At 46.0% G+C, this 18,728-nt stretch overlaps 1 protein-coding gene across 1 annotated transcript in view; it reads left to right on the top strand.

Moving 5' to 3' along the window:
- The window catches only part of si:dkey-91i10.2 (uncharacterized protein LOC555224 homolog), a 71,995-nt gene that overhangs the window by 46,417 nt on the left and 6,850 nt on the right, over positions 1 to 18,728 (top strand). Inside the window, exons 5-6 of the mRNA XM_064976703.1 lie at positions 10,836 to 11,025; positions 15,118 to 15,316. Coding sequence (XP_064832775.1) covers positions 10,836 to 11,025; positions 15,118 to 15,316 — 389 coding nt within the window. The remainder of the gene's footprint in view (positions 1 to 10,835; positions 11,026 to 15,117; positions 15,317 to 18,728) is intronic.

Raw genomic sequence — 18,728 nt, 5'->3', positions numbered from 1 at the left:
ACATATATCACTGTGTCTGTCACCTCTCACCCACCGATATCACTGTGTCTGTCACCTCTCACCCACATATATCACTGTGTCTCTGTCACCTCTCACCCACAGATATCACTATGTCTGTCACCTCTCACCCACAGATATCACTGTGTCTGTCACCTCTTACCCATAGATATCACTGTGTCTGTCACCTCTCACCCACATATATCACTGTGTCTGTCACCTCTCACCCACCGATATCACTGTGTCTGTCACCTCTCACCCACATATATCACTGTGTCTCTGTCACCTCTCACCCACAGATATCACTATGTCTGTCACCTCTCACCCACAGATATCACTGTGTCTGTCACCTCTTACCCATAGATATCACTGTGTCTGTCACCTCTCACCCAGATATATCACTGTGTCTGTCACCTCTCACCCACAGATATCACTGTGTCTGTCACCTCTCACCCATAGATATCACTGTTTCTGTCACCTCTCACCCATATATATCACTGTGTCTGTCACCTCTCACCCACATATATCACTGTGTCTGTCACCTCTCACCCACTGATATCACTGTGTCTGTCACCTCTCACCCACAGATATCACTGTGTCTGTCACCTCTCACCCACAGATATCACTGTGTCTGTCACCTCTCACCCACAGATATCACTGTGTCTGTCACCTCTCACCCACAGATATCACTGTGCCTGTCACCTCTCACCCACAGATATCACTGTGTCTGTCACCTCTCACCCATAGATATCACTGTGTCTGTCACCTCTCACTCATAAATATCACTGTTTCTGTCACCTCTCACCCATATATATCACTGTGTCTGTCACCTCTCACCCACAGATATCACTGTGTCTGTCACCTCTCACCCACATATATCACTGTGTCTGTCACCTCTCACTCATAAATATCACTGTTTCTGTCACCTCTCACCCACAGATATCACTGTGTCTGTCACCTCTCACCCATAGATATCACTGTGTCTGTCACCTCTCACTCATAAATATCACTGTTTCTGTCACCTCTCACCCATATATATCACTGTGTCTGTCACCTCTCACCCACAGATATCACTGTGTCTGTCACCTCTCACCCACATATATCACTGTGTCTGTCACCTCTCACTCATAAATATCACTGTTTCTGTCACCTCTCACCCACAGATATCACTGTGTCTGTCACCTCTCACTCATAAATATCACTGTTTCTGTCACCTCTCACTTATAAATATCACTGTGTCTGTCACCTCTCACCCATGGATATCACTGTGTCTGCCACCTCTCACCCACAGATATCACTGTGTCTGTCACCTCTCACCCACAGATATCACTGTGTCTGTCACCTCTCACCCACAGATATCACTGTGTCTGTCACCTCTTACCCACAGATATCACTGTGTCTGTCACCTCTCACCCATATATATCACTGTGTCTGTCACCTCTCACCCACAGATATCACTGTGTCTGTCACCTCTCACCCATATATATCACTGTGTCTGTCACCTCTCACCCACAGATATCACTATGTCTGTCACCTCTCACCCACAGATATCACTGTGTCTGTCACCTCTCACCCACATATATCACTGTGTCTGTCACCTCTCACCCACCGATATCACTGTGTCTGTCACCTCTCACCCATAGATATCACTGTGTCTGTTACCTCTCACCCACAGATATCACTGTGTCTGTCACCTCTCACCCACAGATATCACTGTGTCTGTCACCTCTCACTCACAGATATCACTGTGTCTGTCACCTCTCACCCACAGATATCACTGTGTCTGTCACCTCTCACCCACATATATCACTGTGTCTGTCACCTCTCATCCACCGATATCACTGTCTGTCACCTCTCACCCATATATATCACTGTGTCTGTCACCTCTCACCCACAGATATCACTGTGTCTGTCACCTCTCACCCACAGTTATCACTGTGTCTGTCACCTCTCACCCATAGATATCACTGTGTCTGTCACCTCTCACTCATAAATATCACTGTTTCTGTCACCTCTCACCCACAGATATCACTGTGTCTGTCACCTCTCACCCACAGTTATCACTGTGTCTGTCACCTCTCACCCATAGATATCACTGTGTCTGTCACCTCTCACTCATAAATATCACTGTGTCTGTCACCTCTCACCCACAGATATCACTGTGTCTGTCACCTCTCACTCATAAATATAACTGTGTATGTCACCTCTCACCCACAGATATCACTGTGTCTGTCACCTCTCACCCACAGATATCACTGTGCCTGTCACCTCTCACCCACAGATATCACTGTGTCTGTCACCTCTCACCCATAGATATCACTGTGTCTGTCACCTCTCACTCATAAATATCACTGTTTCTGTCACCTCTCACCCATATATATCACTGTGTCTGTCACCTCTCACCCACAGATATCACTGTGTCTGTCACCTCTCACCCACAGATATCACTGTGTCTGTCACCTCTCACCCATATATATCACTGTGTCTGTCACCTCTCTCACCCACAGATATCACTGTGTCTGTCACCTCTCACCCACAGATATCACTGTGTCTGTCACCTCTCACCCACAGATATCACTGTGTCTGTCACCTCTCACCCACAGATATCACTGTGTCTGTCACCTCTCACCCACAGATATCACTGTGTCTGTCACCTCTCACCCACAGATATCACTGTGTCTGTCACCTCTCACCCACAGATATCACTGTGTCTGTCACCTCTCACCCACAGATATCACTGTGTCTGTCAGATATCACTGTGTCTGTCACCTCTCACACACAGATATCACTGTGTCTGTCACCTCTCACCCACATATATCACTGTGTCTGTCACCTCTCATCCACCGATATCACTGTCTGTCACCTCTCACCCATATATATCACTGTGTCTGTCACCTCTCACCCACAGATATCACTGTGTCTGTCACCTCTCACCCACAGTTATCACTGTGTCTGTCACCTCTCACCCATAGATATCACTGTGTCTGTCACCTCTCACTCATAAATATCACTGTTTCTGTCACCTCTCACCCACAGATATCACTGTGTCTGTCACCTCTCACCCACAGTTATCACTGTGTCTGTCACCTCTCACCCATAGATATCACTGTGTCTGTCACCTCTCACTCATAAATATCACTGTGTCTGTCACCTCTCACCCACAGATATCACTGTGTCTGTCACCTCTCACCCACAGATATCACTGTGTCTGTCACCTCTCACCCATAGATATCACTGTGTCTGTCACCTCTCACTCATAAATATCACTGTTTCTGTCACCTCTCACCCATATATATCACTGTGTCTGTCACCTCTCACCCACAGATATCACTGTGTCTGTCACCTCTCACCCACAGATATCACTGTGTCTGTCACCTCTCACCCACAGATATCACTGTGTCTGTCACCTCTCACCCACAGATATCACTGTGTCTGTCACCTCTCACCCATATATATCACTGTGTCTGTCACCTCTCACCCACAGATATCACTGTGTCTGTCACCTCTCACCCACAGATATCACTGTGTCTGTCACCTCTCACCCACAGATATCACTGTGTCTGTCACCTCTCACCCATAGATATCACTGTGTCTGTTACCTCTCACCCACAGATATCACTGTGTCTGTCACCTCTCACCCACAGATATCACTGTGTCTGTCACCTCTCACTCACAGATATCACTGTGTCTGTCACCTCTCACACACAGATATCACTGTGTCTGTCACCTCTCACCCACATATATCACTGTGTCTGTCACCTCTCATCCACCGATATCACTGTCTGTCACCTCTCACCCATATATATCACTGTGTCTGTCACCTCTCACCCACAGATATCACTGTGTCTGTCACCTCTCACCCACAGTTATCACTGTGTCTGTCACCTCTCACCCATAGATATCACTGTGTCTGTCACCTCTCACTCATAAATATCACTGTTTCTGTCACCTCTCACCCACAGATATCACTGTGTCTGTCACCTCTCACCCACAGTTATCACTGTGTCTGTCACCTCTCACCCATAGATATCACTGTGTCTGTCACCTCTCACCCACATCATAACCCACAGATATCACTGTGTCTGTCACCTCTCACCCACAGATATCACTGTGTCTGTCACCTCTCACCCACATATATCACTGTGTCTGTCACCTCTCACCCACAGATATCACTGTGTCTGTCACCTCTCACCCACAGATATCACTGTGTCTGTCACCTCTCACCCACATATATCACTGTGTCTGTCACCTCTCACCCATATATATCACTGTGTCTGTCACCTCTCACCCACAGATATCACTGTGCCTGTCACCTCTCACCCATAGATATCACTGTTTCTGTCACCTCTCACCCATATATATCACTGTGTCTGTCACCTCTCACCCACATATATCACTGTGTCTGTCACCTCTCACCCATATATATCACTGTGTCTGTCACCTCTCACCCACAGATATCACTGTGTCTGTCACCTCTCACCCATATATATCACTGAGTCTGTCACCTCTCACCCACAGATATCACTGTGCCTGTCACCTCTCACCCATAGATATCACTGTCTGTCACCTCTCACCCACATATATCACTGTGTCTCTGTCACCTCTCACCCACAGATATCACTGTGTCTGTCACCTCTCACCCACAGATATCACTGTGTCTGTCACCTCTCACCCACATATATCACTGTTTCTGTCACCTCTCACTTATAAATATCACTGTGTCTGTCACCTCTCACCCACAGATATCACTGTGCCTGTCACCTCTCACCCACAGATATCACTGTGTCTGTCACCTCTGTCTGCAGAGTCAGACAGTGCTCGGGGTGATGATGGATCAAACAAGACTGTAGACTGAGCTGCGTGATAGCACAGACGATAAACTGCAGGTGATAGTTTCGCCAGACTGGAAAGCTGTGTGACACACTTTCAAAAATGACACTCCTCACACATGTAGGACCTGGGACCTGAGGACAGAGGACAGGTGACAGAGGACAGGGGACAGAGGACAGGAGAGGGGGCAGAAGACAGGGAACAGAAGACGGGGAACAAAGGACAGGGGACAGAGGACAGGGAATGGGGGACAGAGTACAGGGGACAGAAGACAGGGAACAGAGGACAGGAGAGGGGACAGAAGACAGGGAACAGAGGACAGGGAACAGAGGACAGGGAACGGGGGACAGAAGACAGGGAACAGAGGACAGGGAACGGGGGACAGAGGACAGGGAACAGGGGACAGGGAACAGAGGACAGGGGACAGAGGACAGGGAACGAGGGACAGAGTACGGGGGACAGAAGACAGGGAACAGAGGACAGGGAACGGGGGACAGAGTACAGGGAACAGAGGACAGGTGACAGAGGGATGTTTCATAGTTTCTCATCCCCATGCTGCTTATGAATGGCTAGAATTTGTGAGGTAGCTATTCCCAAGGGGTTTAATACATGTATGTAGGCTATTTTGTTCTAATATATAGTATGTTCATACAATATATTATTAGTAGGTTTTAATTTGACCTTTAATAGCATCAAGTTGGTCATTCAAAATGTGTAATTTTCTAATGCTATGCATGCACTCCAAGGGTCTAGTTTTAACCAATCTCAGTCTCTCTTGACTCCACTAGACTTGTCTTTGTGTTAGCGCTCCTCAGTGTCCCATACAGGCTTGCAATCATGATGGCTATCGAACTGTGGCTAGTCTGATGGCTTTTTCACCAGGCAATTACAATGCTATTCCCATGTGTTATACTGTAGTATAGACCTGATGGGATGGTGGAGCAGGGATCTATTAACGGGAAGCTCTGGAACAGTGCTCTTGGGTGTGCTTAAGCTCTGGGCTCTCTCTTTCCTAATGACAAATACACACGTTATGGTTTTAATATCCTATTTTCCCCTAACAGGGACATTAATATTTAAACATGAATAGAGAGATTGATTAGGCCTAGTAATATATTTAGAATATACAGTATATATGATGTCTATACTGTGCATTCGGAATTATTCACCCCTTGACTTTTATCCACATTTTGTTAAGTTACAGCCTTATTCTAAAATAGATCACATTTTCCACTCACAATACCACATAATGCCAAAGCAAAAACAGTTTTTTAGAAATGTTTGCAAATGTATTAAAAATAAAATGCTTAAATATCAAATTTACTTAAGTATTCAGACCCTTTACTCAGAACATTGTTGAAGCACCTTTGACAGCAATCACAGCCTCGAGTCCTCTTAGGCATGACGCTACAAGCTTGGCACACCTGTATTTGGGGAGTTTCTTCCTTCTTCTCTGCAGATCCTCTCAAGCTCTGTCAAGTTAGATGGGGAGCGTCGCTACACAGCTATTTTCAGGTCTCTCCAGAAATGTTAGATCGGGTTCAAGTCCGGGCTCTGGCAGGGCTAGTCAAATTCAGAGACTTGTCCCGAAGCCACTCTTGCATTGTCTTGGCTGTGTCCTTAGAGTCATTGGCCTTTTGGAAGGTGTACCTTCTCTCCAGTCTGAAGTCCTGAGCGCTCTGGAGCAGGTTTTCATCAAGGATCTCTCTGTACTTTGCTATGTTCATCTTTCCCTCGATCCTGACAAGTGTCCCAGTCTCTGAAAAAAATCCACACAGCATGACTGTAGGGACGGTGACAGGTTTCCTCCAGACGTGACGCTTGACATTCAGGCCAAAGAGTCCTTTTGGTGCCTTTTGGCAAACTCTAAGCGGGCTGTCATGTGCCTTTTAATGAGAAGTGGCTTCTGTCTGGCCACTCTACCATAAAGGCCTTATTGGTGGAGATGATTGTCCTTCTGGAAGGTTCTCCCTTCTCCACAGACAAACTCTGGAGCTCTGTCAGAGTGACCATCGGGTTCTTGGTCACCTCCCTGACCAAGGCCCTTCTCCCCCAATTGTTCAGTTTGGCAAGGCGGCCAACTCTAGGAAGAGTTGGTGGTTCCAAACTTCTTCAATTTAAGAATAATGGAGGCCACTGTGTTCTTGGGAACCTTCAATGGTGCAGACATTTTCGGGTACTCTTCCCCAGATCTGTGCCTTGACACAATCCTGACTATGAGCTCTACGGACAATTCCTTCAACCTCGTGGCTTGGTTTTTGCTCTGACCTGCACTATCAACTGTGAGACCTTATATAGACAGGTGTGTGCCTTTCTAAATCATGTCCAATCAATTGAATTTACCACAGATGGACTCCAATCAAGTTGTAGAAACATCTCAAGGAGCACCTACGGTCAATTTCGAGTCTCATAGCAAAGGGTCTGAATACTTATGTAAATAAGGTATTTCTGTTTTTTAGTTCTAATACATTTGCAAAAAGTTCTAAAAACCTCTATTTGATTTGATTTGTTTTTTTTTATGGGGTATTGTGTGTAGATTGATGAGAAACAATGTAATCCATTTTAGAATAAGGCTGTAACGTAACAAAATGTGGAAAAAGTAAAGTGGTCTGAATACTTTGCGAATGCACTGTATGGCGACTATATACTAATTTCAATGTCACATTGTACCGCATTGTACACAGTCTGTAGGCTAATAAATTAAGTTCCAAATGCATCACACAGGTAATATCTGTAAGGACAGATTTTAATGACTGTTATTCCAACTGGAAGGAAACGCCGACAGCAGCGTCTGTTTTATTGCCTCGTTCTAAGATGCATCGCAAATGGCTCCCTACGCGTTTCCTACATAGTGCAGTACTTTTAACCAGAGCCCTAAGGGCCTTGATAAAAGTAGTGCACTATATAGGAAATAAGGTGCCATTTGGGATGCAAACCTAAAGAAGGAGCATATTCATTATTCCGTGTAGCCCCTGGCACCTGCACCATCTGAAGATTCGGGGGCAGTTATTTTTTGTTGCTTTGTTCCATTTTAAAGACTTCAGAACTACTAGTGAGTGTTGCTAATGGGTAGGGCAATTGGTGTGTGTGTGTGTGCTCGCGCGTGTATGTGTGTGTGTGTGTGTGCATGCTCGTGCGTGTGTGTGTGCGTGTGCGCGCATGTGTGTGTGCGTGCTGTGCGTTTGTGTGTGTGCGTGTGTGCGTGTGTGTGTGTGCATGCGTGTGCGTGTGTGTGTGTGTGCGGGGCTCAGTTGGTAGAACATAGCACTTGATTCTCACGAGGGACCAGTATGAAAAAAAGTATGAAAATGTATGCACTCACTACAGTAAGTCGCTCTCGATAAGAGCGTTTTCTAAATGAGTAAAATGTAAATGTAGAAAGTGTGTGTGCAGATGTGTGTGCTTTCTCTGGTTAGTGTGTGTGCAGATGTGTGTGCTTTCTCTGGTTAGTGTGTGTGCAGATGTGTGTGCTTTCTCTGGTTAGTGTGTGTGCAGATGTGTGTGCTTTCTCTGGTTAGTGTGTGTGCAGATGTGTGTGCTTTCTCTGGTTAGTGTGTGTGCAGATGTGTGTGCTTTCTCTGGTTAGTGTGTGACGGCAGTGCAGGCAGATCTTCCTCATTACGAGCGGAGAATGAATGGGTTAGAGAGGGAAGCATCAGATAGGTACAGCACAGAGTTGTGTAACATGCCAATCAATAGAGGAGACCTCATGCAAATTCCTGGAGGTTATTTACATGACAGACCAGAGAGAGATGGCAGTAGAGCAGGTTAAATGAGGCTAGAGAGACAAGATTTTTTAAATAGTGTCATGTGATGACAAAACAAATACACAAGTAAACATGATAAAGAATGACTTTCACACATTGATGATTGACAAAAATGATTCAAATCTAGAATATTGATTAGCGTACAATTTACATCCCTAGCCAATAGCTAGGCTATTTTCGTGTCAGAGAAAAATTTAAATGGATCTTTGGGAAGGAAATTTAGATTTTTGTCCCCATTGTCCGTCCAGTGCAGTCAATTACAATGTGACGTGAACCAACGACATGATTGTGGCAGGCAGACTGGTCTGTTCTTGTGTGTGTGTGGGGGGGGGAGGGGGTCCATGTGGTCCATGTGGTGTGGGGCGAGGGAGGCAGCATCCTGCCCTGTGGTTCATGTGTTGTGGAGCGAGGGAGGCAGCATCCTGCCCTGTGGTCCATGTGGTGTGGGGCGAGGAGGGAGCATCCTTTAAATGTGGTCCATGTGGTGTGGGGCGAGGAGGCAAATCCTGCCCTGTGGTCCATGTGGTGTGGAGCGAGGGAGGCAGCATCCTGCCCTGTGGTCCATGTGGTGTGGGGCGAGGAGGGAGCATCCTGCCCTGTGGTCCATGTGTTGTGGAGCGAGGGAGGGAGCATCCTGCCCTGTGGTCCATGTGTTGTGGAGCGAGGCAGCATCCTGCCCTGTGGTCCATGTGTTGTGGAGCGAGGGAGGCAGCACCCTGCCCTGTGGTCCATGTGGTGTGGAGCGAGGGAGGGAGGCAGCATCCTGCCCTGTGGTCCATGTGGTGTGGGGCGAGGGAGGGAGCATCCTGCCCTGTGGTCCATGTGTTGTGGAGCGAGGGAGGCAGCATCCTGCCCTGTGGTCCATGTGTTGTGGAGCGAGGGAGGCAGCATCCTGCCCTGTGGTCCATGTGGTGTGGAGCGAGGGAGGGAGGCAGCATCCTGCCCTGTGGTCCATGTGGTGTGGAGCGAGGAGGCAGCATCCTGCCCTGTGGTCCATGTGTTGTGGAGCGAGGGAGGCAGCATCCTGCCCTGTGGTCCATGTGGTGTGGAGCGAGGAGGCAGCATCCTGCCCTGTGGTCCATGTGGTGTGGAGCGAGGGAGGGAGGCAGCATCCTGCCCTGTGGTCCATGTGGTGTGGAGCGAGGAGGGAGGCAGCATCCTGCCCTGTGGTCCATGTGGTGTGGAGCGAGGAGGCAGCATCCTGCCCTGTGGTCCATGTGGTGTGGAGCGAGGAGGGAGGCAGCATCCTGCCCTGTGGTCCATGTGGTGTGGAGCGAGGGAGGCAGCATCCTGCCCTGTGGTCCATGTGGTGTGGAGCGAGGGAGGCAGCATCCTGCCCTGTGGTCCATGTGGTGTGGAGCGAGGGAGGGAGGCAGCATCCTGCCCTGTGGTCCATGTGGTGTGGAGCGAGGGAGGCAGCATCCTGCCCTGTGGTCCATGTGTTGTGGAGCGAGGGAGGCAGCATCCTGCCCTGTGGTCCATGTGGTGTGGAGCGAGGGAGGCAGCATCCTGCCCTGTGGTCCATGTGTTGTGGAGCGAGGGAGGCAGCATCTTGCCCTGTGGTCCATGTGGTGTGGAGCGAGGGAGGCAGCATCCTGCCCTGTGGTCCATGTGGTGTGGAGCGAGGGAGGCAGCATCCTGCCCTGTGGTCCATGTGGTGTGGAGCGAGGGAGGCAGCATCTTGCCCTGTGGTCCATGTGGTGTGGAGCGAGGGAGGCAGCATCCTGCCCTGTGGTCCATGTGTTGTGGGGTGAGGGAGGGAGGCCTGTCCTGTGGTCCATCATCTGTTCCAGGAGTTCAGGTGTTAATGGGAATTGATGCGTCTCATTACCCAGCCCCTGAGTCCCTCTGCCGGGGAGAGAGAGGAGAAGAGAATGGGGTAAGTCCCTGAAGTGGTGAAGGGGGACAGTGGGAAGGGAGGAGGAGGAAGGGAGGATGAAACTGAATGATATGAATGGTTGGAGGAGAGAAGTGCCAGGAATCATAATCCCATCCTCTCCTGTTCTGTCTTCTCCAACACCTCTCGTCATTCCCCCTCTCTCTATCCCTTTCTCTCTCTCTCTCCTTCTTTCTCTCTCTCTCTCCTTCTCTCTCGCTCTCTCTGTCCCTTTCTTTCTCTCCCTCCCTTTGTCTTTCTCTCTCTCTCTCTCTCTCTCTCTCCTTTTACCTCTCTCTACTCTCTCACTCTCACTCTCTCTCTCCTCCCTACCCCCTCCCTCTCCCTCATCCCTCTGTCTCCAGCTGCAGTGCAGAGATTGCAGCGGCAGAGGCCCCCGTCAGGCTGTCAGGTGACCAGGACGACAGCGCTAACATCGCTCCCCCACCAGATTTTCAATCCTCCACCGTCTCCATGACAACCGCGACGGCCTGTGGAGAGGAGGCTTGCGACAAGCCTGCAGCAGGAGGAGGAGAAGAACTAACTGCAGAATGCGTAAGCAGAATCTCTCTCCTCTCTCTCTCTCTCTCTCTCTCTCTCTCTCTCTCTCTCTCTCTCTCTCTCTCTCTCTCTCTCTCTCTTTCTCTCTACTTCACCACATCATTATTCATTTTCATTTTTGACCTTTTCTCTCTATCTGTCTCTCACTCAATATACTGGAGACAGTGGTGGGCTGTGGCACGCACACAGACAGGGGCATGTGAGGATGGTTAGGGCAGAACAGAGCAGAACAGAACAGAGGGACTGCGTTTCCAGGCAGGCAGCAGGCAGGAGGCTGCAGACACACACACAGAGCCAGACAGACGTCTGTGATGAGCCCCTGACAACCGCAGGCAGGCATGCAGCTACACCCGCAGCCTCAGCGTCTTCCTCCCAGCTCAGCTCTGCGTCTGCCTGGGAACAGGACTCAGCAGAGAGGGAGGATTAAAGAGCAGGTTCATGGTGGTAACTGACGAGGCTTCTTCATCTCATCTGTGTGCTGTTCTGCTTGGCTGGCTTGGCTGTCTGTCCTCCTGTCCTCTCTGTGTGAAACGCAGCTACCCAGCTGCTTGCCGTCTGTCGGTAGCTGTCGTTGCATTGTTTTCATTTGTGCAATAATCCAACCAACACGTCTCTGCCTCTGCTGGGGTTGAGGTTACAGCATCAAGCATCACGTATCGACAACCAGGGTAGTTGGGTTTATGGCTGACAGTCCGTCATGTATTTTGTATGAGGAAGGATGCTATAGGTGAGAACGAACGCTGACATCATACATTCCACCACTGCTTTTTGTTCATAGCTCAGTCATTGTTGCTGTTGCAGGCACCAGCTTATTTAATGCATGGAGAATGGCAGTGTGTTTTTCCAGTCATGGCCAACCGCAATTCATTAATACCCGCATCCAACCGCGTCATTCATTATTCTGTGTGATACCTGAGCCCTAGCTACGTGTCATATTTCCCACCTGTGTCTCATTGGATATGAAAACATACCCCAATGCCCTTTGTTTTCAGCCACAGTCATGTTGTTTATCATGCGTAGGTCTGCAGCTATGTGTTGTTTATCAAGCTGATGCTAGGAACCAGAGTCTAGACGTTAGCAGTTTGGGGGCCGATTGATGATGACTTGTCAATTAATGAGCTGCTGTCATTCAGCTATGTCGATCACTAATGATGCTGAATGAGCATCTGTAGAGAGGTGAGGGGTCAGGGGGTCACCCTGTCAGTCTGATGACCTTTCACCTGATCTTTAGTTCCATGATGAGGCCCACCATGATGTATGCAGGAATCATTTGACTTACACCAATGCAATCCATGCAATCCATTGTGACACAATGGCATTGGTGCCATTTTGACAGGCTATAATATTGTGTCAGACTCATAACGTTGTCTCTAGTATTTGGGGTATTTTCTAAAATCTCAAAGGCTTATCTAGCATTTCCATTCCATTCCAATACTTCCCTGGCATTCCCATTCCATTCCAATGCTTCCCTAGCATTCCCATTCCATTTCAAGGCTTCCCTAGCATTCCCATTCCATTATAAGGCTTCCCTAGCATTCCCATTCCATTCCAATGCTTCCCTAGCATTTCCATTCCATTCCAAGGCTTCCCTAGCATTCCCATTCCATTATAAGGCTTCCCTAGCATCCCCATTCCATTCCAATACTTCCCTAGCATTCCCATTCCATTATAAGGCTTCCCTAGCATTCCCATTCCATTCCAATACTTCCCTAGCATTTCCATTCCATTCCAAGGCTTCCCTAGCATTTCCATTCCATTCCAATGCTTCCCAAGCATTCCCATTCCATTCCAAGGCTTCCCTAGCATTTCCATTCCATTCCAAGGCTTCCCTAGCATTTCCATTCCATTCCAATACTTCCCTGGCATTCCCATTCCATTCCAATGCTTCCCTAGCATTTCCATTCCATTCCAAGGCTTCCCTAGCATTCCCATTCCATTATAAGGCTTCCCTAGCATCCCCATTCCATTCCAATACTTCCCTAGCATTCCCATTCCATTATAAGGCTTCCCTAGCATTCCCATTCCATTCCAATACTTCCCTAGCATTTCCATTCCATTCCAAGGCTTCCCTAGCATTTCCATTCCATTCCAATGCTTCCCAAGCATTCCCATTCCATTCCAAGGCTTCCCTAGCATTCCTATTCCATCCCAAGGCGTCCCAAGTCATTCCGTGAAGGAAACAGACACAGATATGTGCCATTGGTCTGTCTGAGTACATACAACATTGACAGCCTCTCAGAGTCAAGGGTATCATATAGAGGTCGACCGATTAATCGGCATGGCCTGGACGATTAATTAGGGCCGATTTAAAGTTTTCATAACAATCGGTCATCTGCCTTTTTGGGCGACGATTATGGCTGATTACATTGCAATCCACGAGGAGACTTCATGGCAGGCTGACCACCTGTTACACGAGTGCAGCATCAAAAGGACCTTGTGGCTGCAAGGAGCCAAGGTAAGTTGCTAGCTAGCATTAAACTTATCTTATAAAAAACAATCAATCTTCACATAGTCACTTGTTAACTACACATGGTTGATGATATTACTAGTTTATCTAGCGTGTCCTGCGTTGCATATGATCAAAGCGGTGCCTGTTAATTTATCATCAAATCACAGCCTACTTTAACTTCGCAAACGGGTGATGATTTAACAAGAGCACATTCGTAAAATACACACAATCGTTGCACCAATGTACCTAACCATAAACATCAATGCCTTCCTTAAAGTCAATACACAGAAGTATATTTTTTAAACCTGCATATTTAGTTAAAATAAATGCATGTTACCAGGCAGTATTAACTAGGATAATTGTGTCACTTCGCTTGCGTTCAGTGCAAGCAGAGTCAGGGTATATGCAACAGTTTGGGCCGCCTTGCTCATTGCAAACTGTTTGAAGACCATTTCTTCCGAACAAAGACCGCAATTAATTTGCCAGAATTTTACATAATTATGACATAACATTGAAGGTTGTGCAATGTAACAGCAATATTTAGACTTGAGGTTGCCACCCGTTCGATAAAATACAGAACAGTTCTGTATTTCACTGAAAGAATAAACGTTTTGTTTTGAAAATTATAGTTTCCGGATTTGACCATATTAATGACCAAAGGCTCGTATTTCTGTGTGTTTATTATAATTAAGTCTATGATTTTATATTTGATAGAGAAGTCTGACTGAGCGGTGGTAGGCAGCAGCAGGCTCGTAAGCATTCATTCAAACATCACTTTACTGCGTTTGCCAGCAGCTCTTAGCAAAGCTTTGAAGCACAGTGCTGTTTATGACTTCAAGCCTATCAACTCCCGAGGTTAGGCTGGCAATACTATAGTGCCTATAAGAACATCCAGTAGTCAAAGGTATATGAAATACAAATGGTATAGAGAGAAATAGTCCTATAATAACTACAGCCTAAAACTTCTTAACTGGGAATATTGAAGACTCATGTTAAAAGGAACCACCAGCTTTCATATGTTCTCATGTTCTGAACAAGGAACTTAAATGTTAGCTTTTTATTACACATATTGCACTTTTACTTTCTTCTCCAACACTGTGTTTTTGCACAATTTAAACCAAATTGAACATGTTTCATTATTTATTTGAGACTAAATAGATTAATTTATGTATTATATTAAGTTAAAATAAAAGTTTTCATTGTTCATTCAGTATTGTTGTAATTGTCATTATTACAAATATATATATATCAAATTGGCCGATTAATCGGTATAGGCTTTTTTTTGGGTCCTCCAATAATCGGTATCGGCGTTGAAAAATCTTAATCGGTCGACCTCTAGTATCATATTAACAGTACAATCTCTCAGGATATTAAACACCATTTCATTAGTCAAACCTACCAGGTTCAGAATGGATCACTATCTGTTGAGATTGAGATGGTGATGGCACCATTAGCAGGAAAACTGTATGCTGCAGTACATGCACTCAGGCCCCTGAGTGGGTAATACAGCCAACCCACATTCTATAGGTCTCTCACGTTACCATCTCCCTCTCACTCTGTCTCTAACACTCCATTGGCTCTTTCAATAGCTGATGACATATTCAGGTGATTGACAGGTGTGTCTCTCCAATCAGCAGCACTCTGGCCTGGGCTGCAGGCGCTCCAGCTCGGATGCAGCCTATGAACCGGCCGAATCAGTGAGGGCCCAGCGCGAGTGCCGCCTCCGGCCCCACTACAGCGACCCCATGCCGGCCGACGCGGCCAAGCGCAAACAGCTGGAGATGAAGATCGCTGCCGCTGCACGCCTCCACAGCCAGCGACGGGACAGGGACAGCGGTGGGTGAAGCTACTGTACATGGGTGTCCTGTCTCTAGTGTTGTACAAGCCAAATGTCCCGATGGGATGATACATGCTACAGTAAAGGTGTGTGTTAGAATGAATGGGCCCTATTCTAGCTTTACGTTATGGACCTCACCACTGCAGTGTGATTGTGTCTTTGCTATTGAAACAGCTTCCTTCAGGACAGTTTAGATCTTTCCGAATCACTGCACTCATATTTAGAGCCTGAGCTCTCAGTTCTCCTCCGATTGTGTGCAGGGCAGCCATCTGAATCAGTATAAAGTAACTAGCTATCGTGTATGCTTTTTAAATAGCTTTTTTAGAGGCCCTTACAGTAATTTAAGATTGGGCCTGTTTTGAAGAGTTTGGGACTGTTTTGAAGAGTAGAAGGCTATTAAGTTTTGTCTCTTTACGATACATTCTTAGAAAAAAAGGTGCTATCTAGAACCTAAAAGGGTTCTTCGGCTGTCCCCATAGGAGAACCATTTGAAAAACCCTATACCCAAAGAGTTCTGCCTGTAACCAAAAATGGTTCTCCTATGAGGTGAGCTGAAGAACCCTTTTGGAACCCTTTTGTCTAAGAGTGTAGGGCTGGGTTATATAACAACATATTGACCCTATTTCTGAGCTTTCACTCTTCAATTCCCTTTGTGTTAACACCCTGCCTCCTCAACATGAAACTATCTGACATGTTAGGGAGTATGTTAGTCAATATGCCATATCGGGAGCTTGAGACTATAAGGTTCCATCTGCAAAAAAATGATTCTGAGATAATCGGCTTTATTGTTCTGAACCCTCATTGGTTTGAATGGCATCAGCAATTTAAATATTGTATTGTTTTGGACTTACAGTTGAAGTCGTAAGTTTACATACACCTTATCCAAATACATTTAAACTGTTTTTCAAAATTCCTGACATTTAATCCTAGAGAATTCCCTGTTTTAGGTCAGTGAGGATCACCACTTTATTTTAAGAATGTGAAATGTCAGAATAATAGTGGAGAGTGATTTATTTATCATATTCCCAGTGGGTCAGAAGTTTACATACACTCAATTAGTATTTGGTAGCATTGCCCTTAAATTGTTTAACTTTGGTCAAATGCCTTCCACAAGCTTCCCACAATAAGTTGGGTGAATTTTGGCCCATTCCTCTTGACAGATCTGGTGTAACTGAGTCAGGTTTGTAGGCCTCCTTGCTCGCACACACTTTTTCAAGGTATCGGATGGCACTCCGATACCTTGACTTTGTTGTCCTTAAGCAATTTTGCCACAACATTGGAAGTATGCTTGGTGTCATTGTCCATTTGGAAGACCCATTTCCGACCAAGCTTTAACTTCCCGACTAATGTCTTGAGATGTTGCTTCAATATAGCCACATAATTCTCCTTACTCATGATGTCATCTATTTTGTGAAGTGTACCAGTCCCTCCTGCAGCAAAGCACCCCCACAACATGATGCTGCCACCCTTGTGTTTCATGGTTGGGATGGTGTTCTTCGGCTTGCAAGCCTTCCATTTTTCCTCCCAACATAACGATGGTCATTATGGCCAAACAGTTCTATTTTTATTTCATCAGACCAGAGGACATTTCTCCAAAAAGTACGATCTTTGTCCCAATGTGCAGTTGCAAACCGTAGTCTGGCTTTTTTTATGGCGTTTTTGGAGCAGTGGCTTCTTCCTTGCTGAGCGGCCTTTCAGGTTATGCCAATATAGGACTTGTTTAGCTGTGGATATAAATACTTTTGTACCTGTTTCAACCAGCATCTTCACAAAGTCCTTTGCTGTTGTTCTGGGATTGATTTGCACTTTTCGCTCCAAAGTACATTAATCTCTAGGAGACAGAACAAGTCTCCTTCCTGAGTGGTATGATGGCTAAGTGGTTCCATGGTGTTTACACTTGCGTACTATTGTTTGTACAGATGAATGTGGTACCTTCAGTCATTTGGAAATTGCTCCCAAGGATGAACCAGACTTGTGGAGGTCTACAATTGTTTTTCTGAGGTCTTGGCTGATTTATTTTGATTTTCCCATGATGTCAAGCAAAGAGGCACTGAGTTTGAAGGTAGGCCTTGAAATATATCCACCTCCAATTGACTCAAATTATGTCAATTAGTCTATCATAACCTTCTAAAGCCATGACATAATTTTCTGGAATTTTTCAAGCTGTTTAAAGGCACAGTCAACTTAGTGTATGTAAACTTCTGACCCATTGGAATTTTGATACAGTGAATTATAAGTGAAATAATCTTTCTGTAAACAATTGTTGGAAAAATTACTTGTGTCATGCACAAAGTAGATGTCCTAACTGACTTGCCAAAACTATAGTTTGAAATTTGTGGAGTGGTTGACAAACGAGTTTTAATGACTCCAACCTAAGTGTATGTAAACTTCCGACTTCAACTGTATCAACATTAATTGAGGTTTTTAAGAGCACAATTTAGGTAGAGGACATTTACCAGAACAAGGCAATGTCAGTAACTAAATGTTTGACAAAAATGCCCATAGAACCTTATAGTCCCAAACTATTTATGTTAATGTTGGCCTTTATGCACTATTGACATGCCAGAACCAGGGTTAAACCAAAAGGTGAACAGAAGGGAGGAGGGATTGTCCTTTACATATCTATGTAATCCATCTCTATCATTTAGCATTACAACAAGCATTACAACAAAGTAATGAATGTTCAAGCATTGAAGTGAGGCCGGGAGGTCTCTTGTTCACTTAGAACAAAATAATTTGTTGCTTATGTCGAGTGGTGATTTTAGCATGTACATCTTGGTGGGGCCAAAAAATATATATAACGCAGGATGCATGCCAGCAAAGCCACTACACATCACAACACTAAACAATACATTAATTGCACTATAACGGTGACAAATGGTGCCCACAAACTGTTAGGGCCTACATATAGCTGTCCCAACATCTTACCACTGCTACACCTGGCTATCAGCGGAGCCTTGTCTGGCAGCGAAACAGTTACAATTGAGATGTACAAACTATGGCATAAGGGGACGACAAGCGGATAATAGGCCATCTGTAATTTCGATTAGGATATTATTGAGCGAGCTAGGACGGACGTAGTCAATAAAGACTATTTGTTTAGAATGTTTGAAATGTACAGTGACAGAATTCAGAACGTGGGCCGTTCTTACAGTGTTCTCCATGTACACCAAGTCAGAACTGTCTGATAAATAAAAGGGGCATATAAGCAGACAATGAAAGCTCTTACAAAATTGGATGATTACGTTTCTCTAAAACAGGTTATAGGCTACATGTGCACCACCAAGTCAGAACAGTAGGCAAAATTAAGAGGGGTAAGTAGACCAAATGATTAGGGTGAGGCACATGGGCTGCTAACAGCTTACTACACAACATACACTTAGTATTACTTTCTGAGCTACAGTACACTGT

This window comes from Oncorhynchus masou, chromosome 10, assembly GCF_036934945.1.
Source record: "Oncorhynchus masou masou isolate Uvic2021 chromosome 10, UVic_Omas_1.1, whole genome shotgun sequence".
NCBI classification, from domain to species: domain Eukaryota; kingdom Metazoa; phylum Chordata; class Actinopteri; order Salmoniformes; family Salmonidae; genus Oncorhynchus; species Oncorhynchus masou.
The sequence above is the reverse complement of the archived record's forward strand: the minus strand, read 5'-3'. Positions and strand labels throughout refer to the sequence as shown.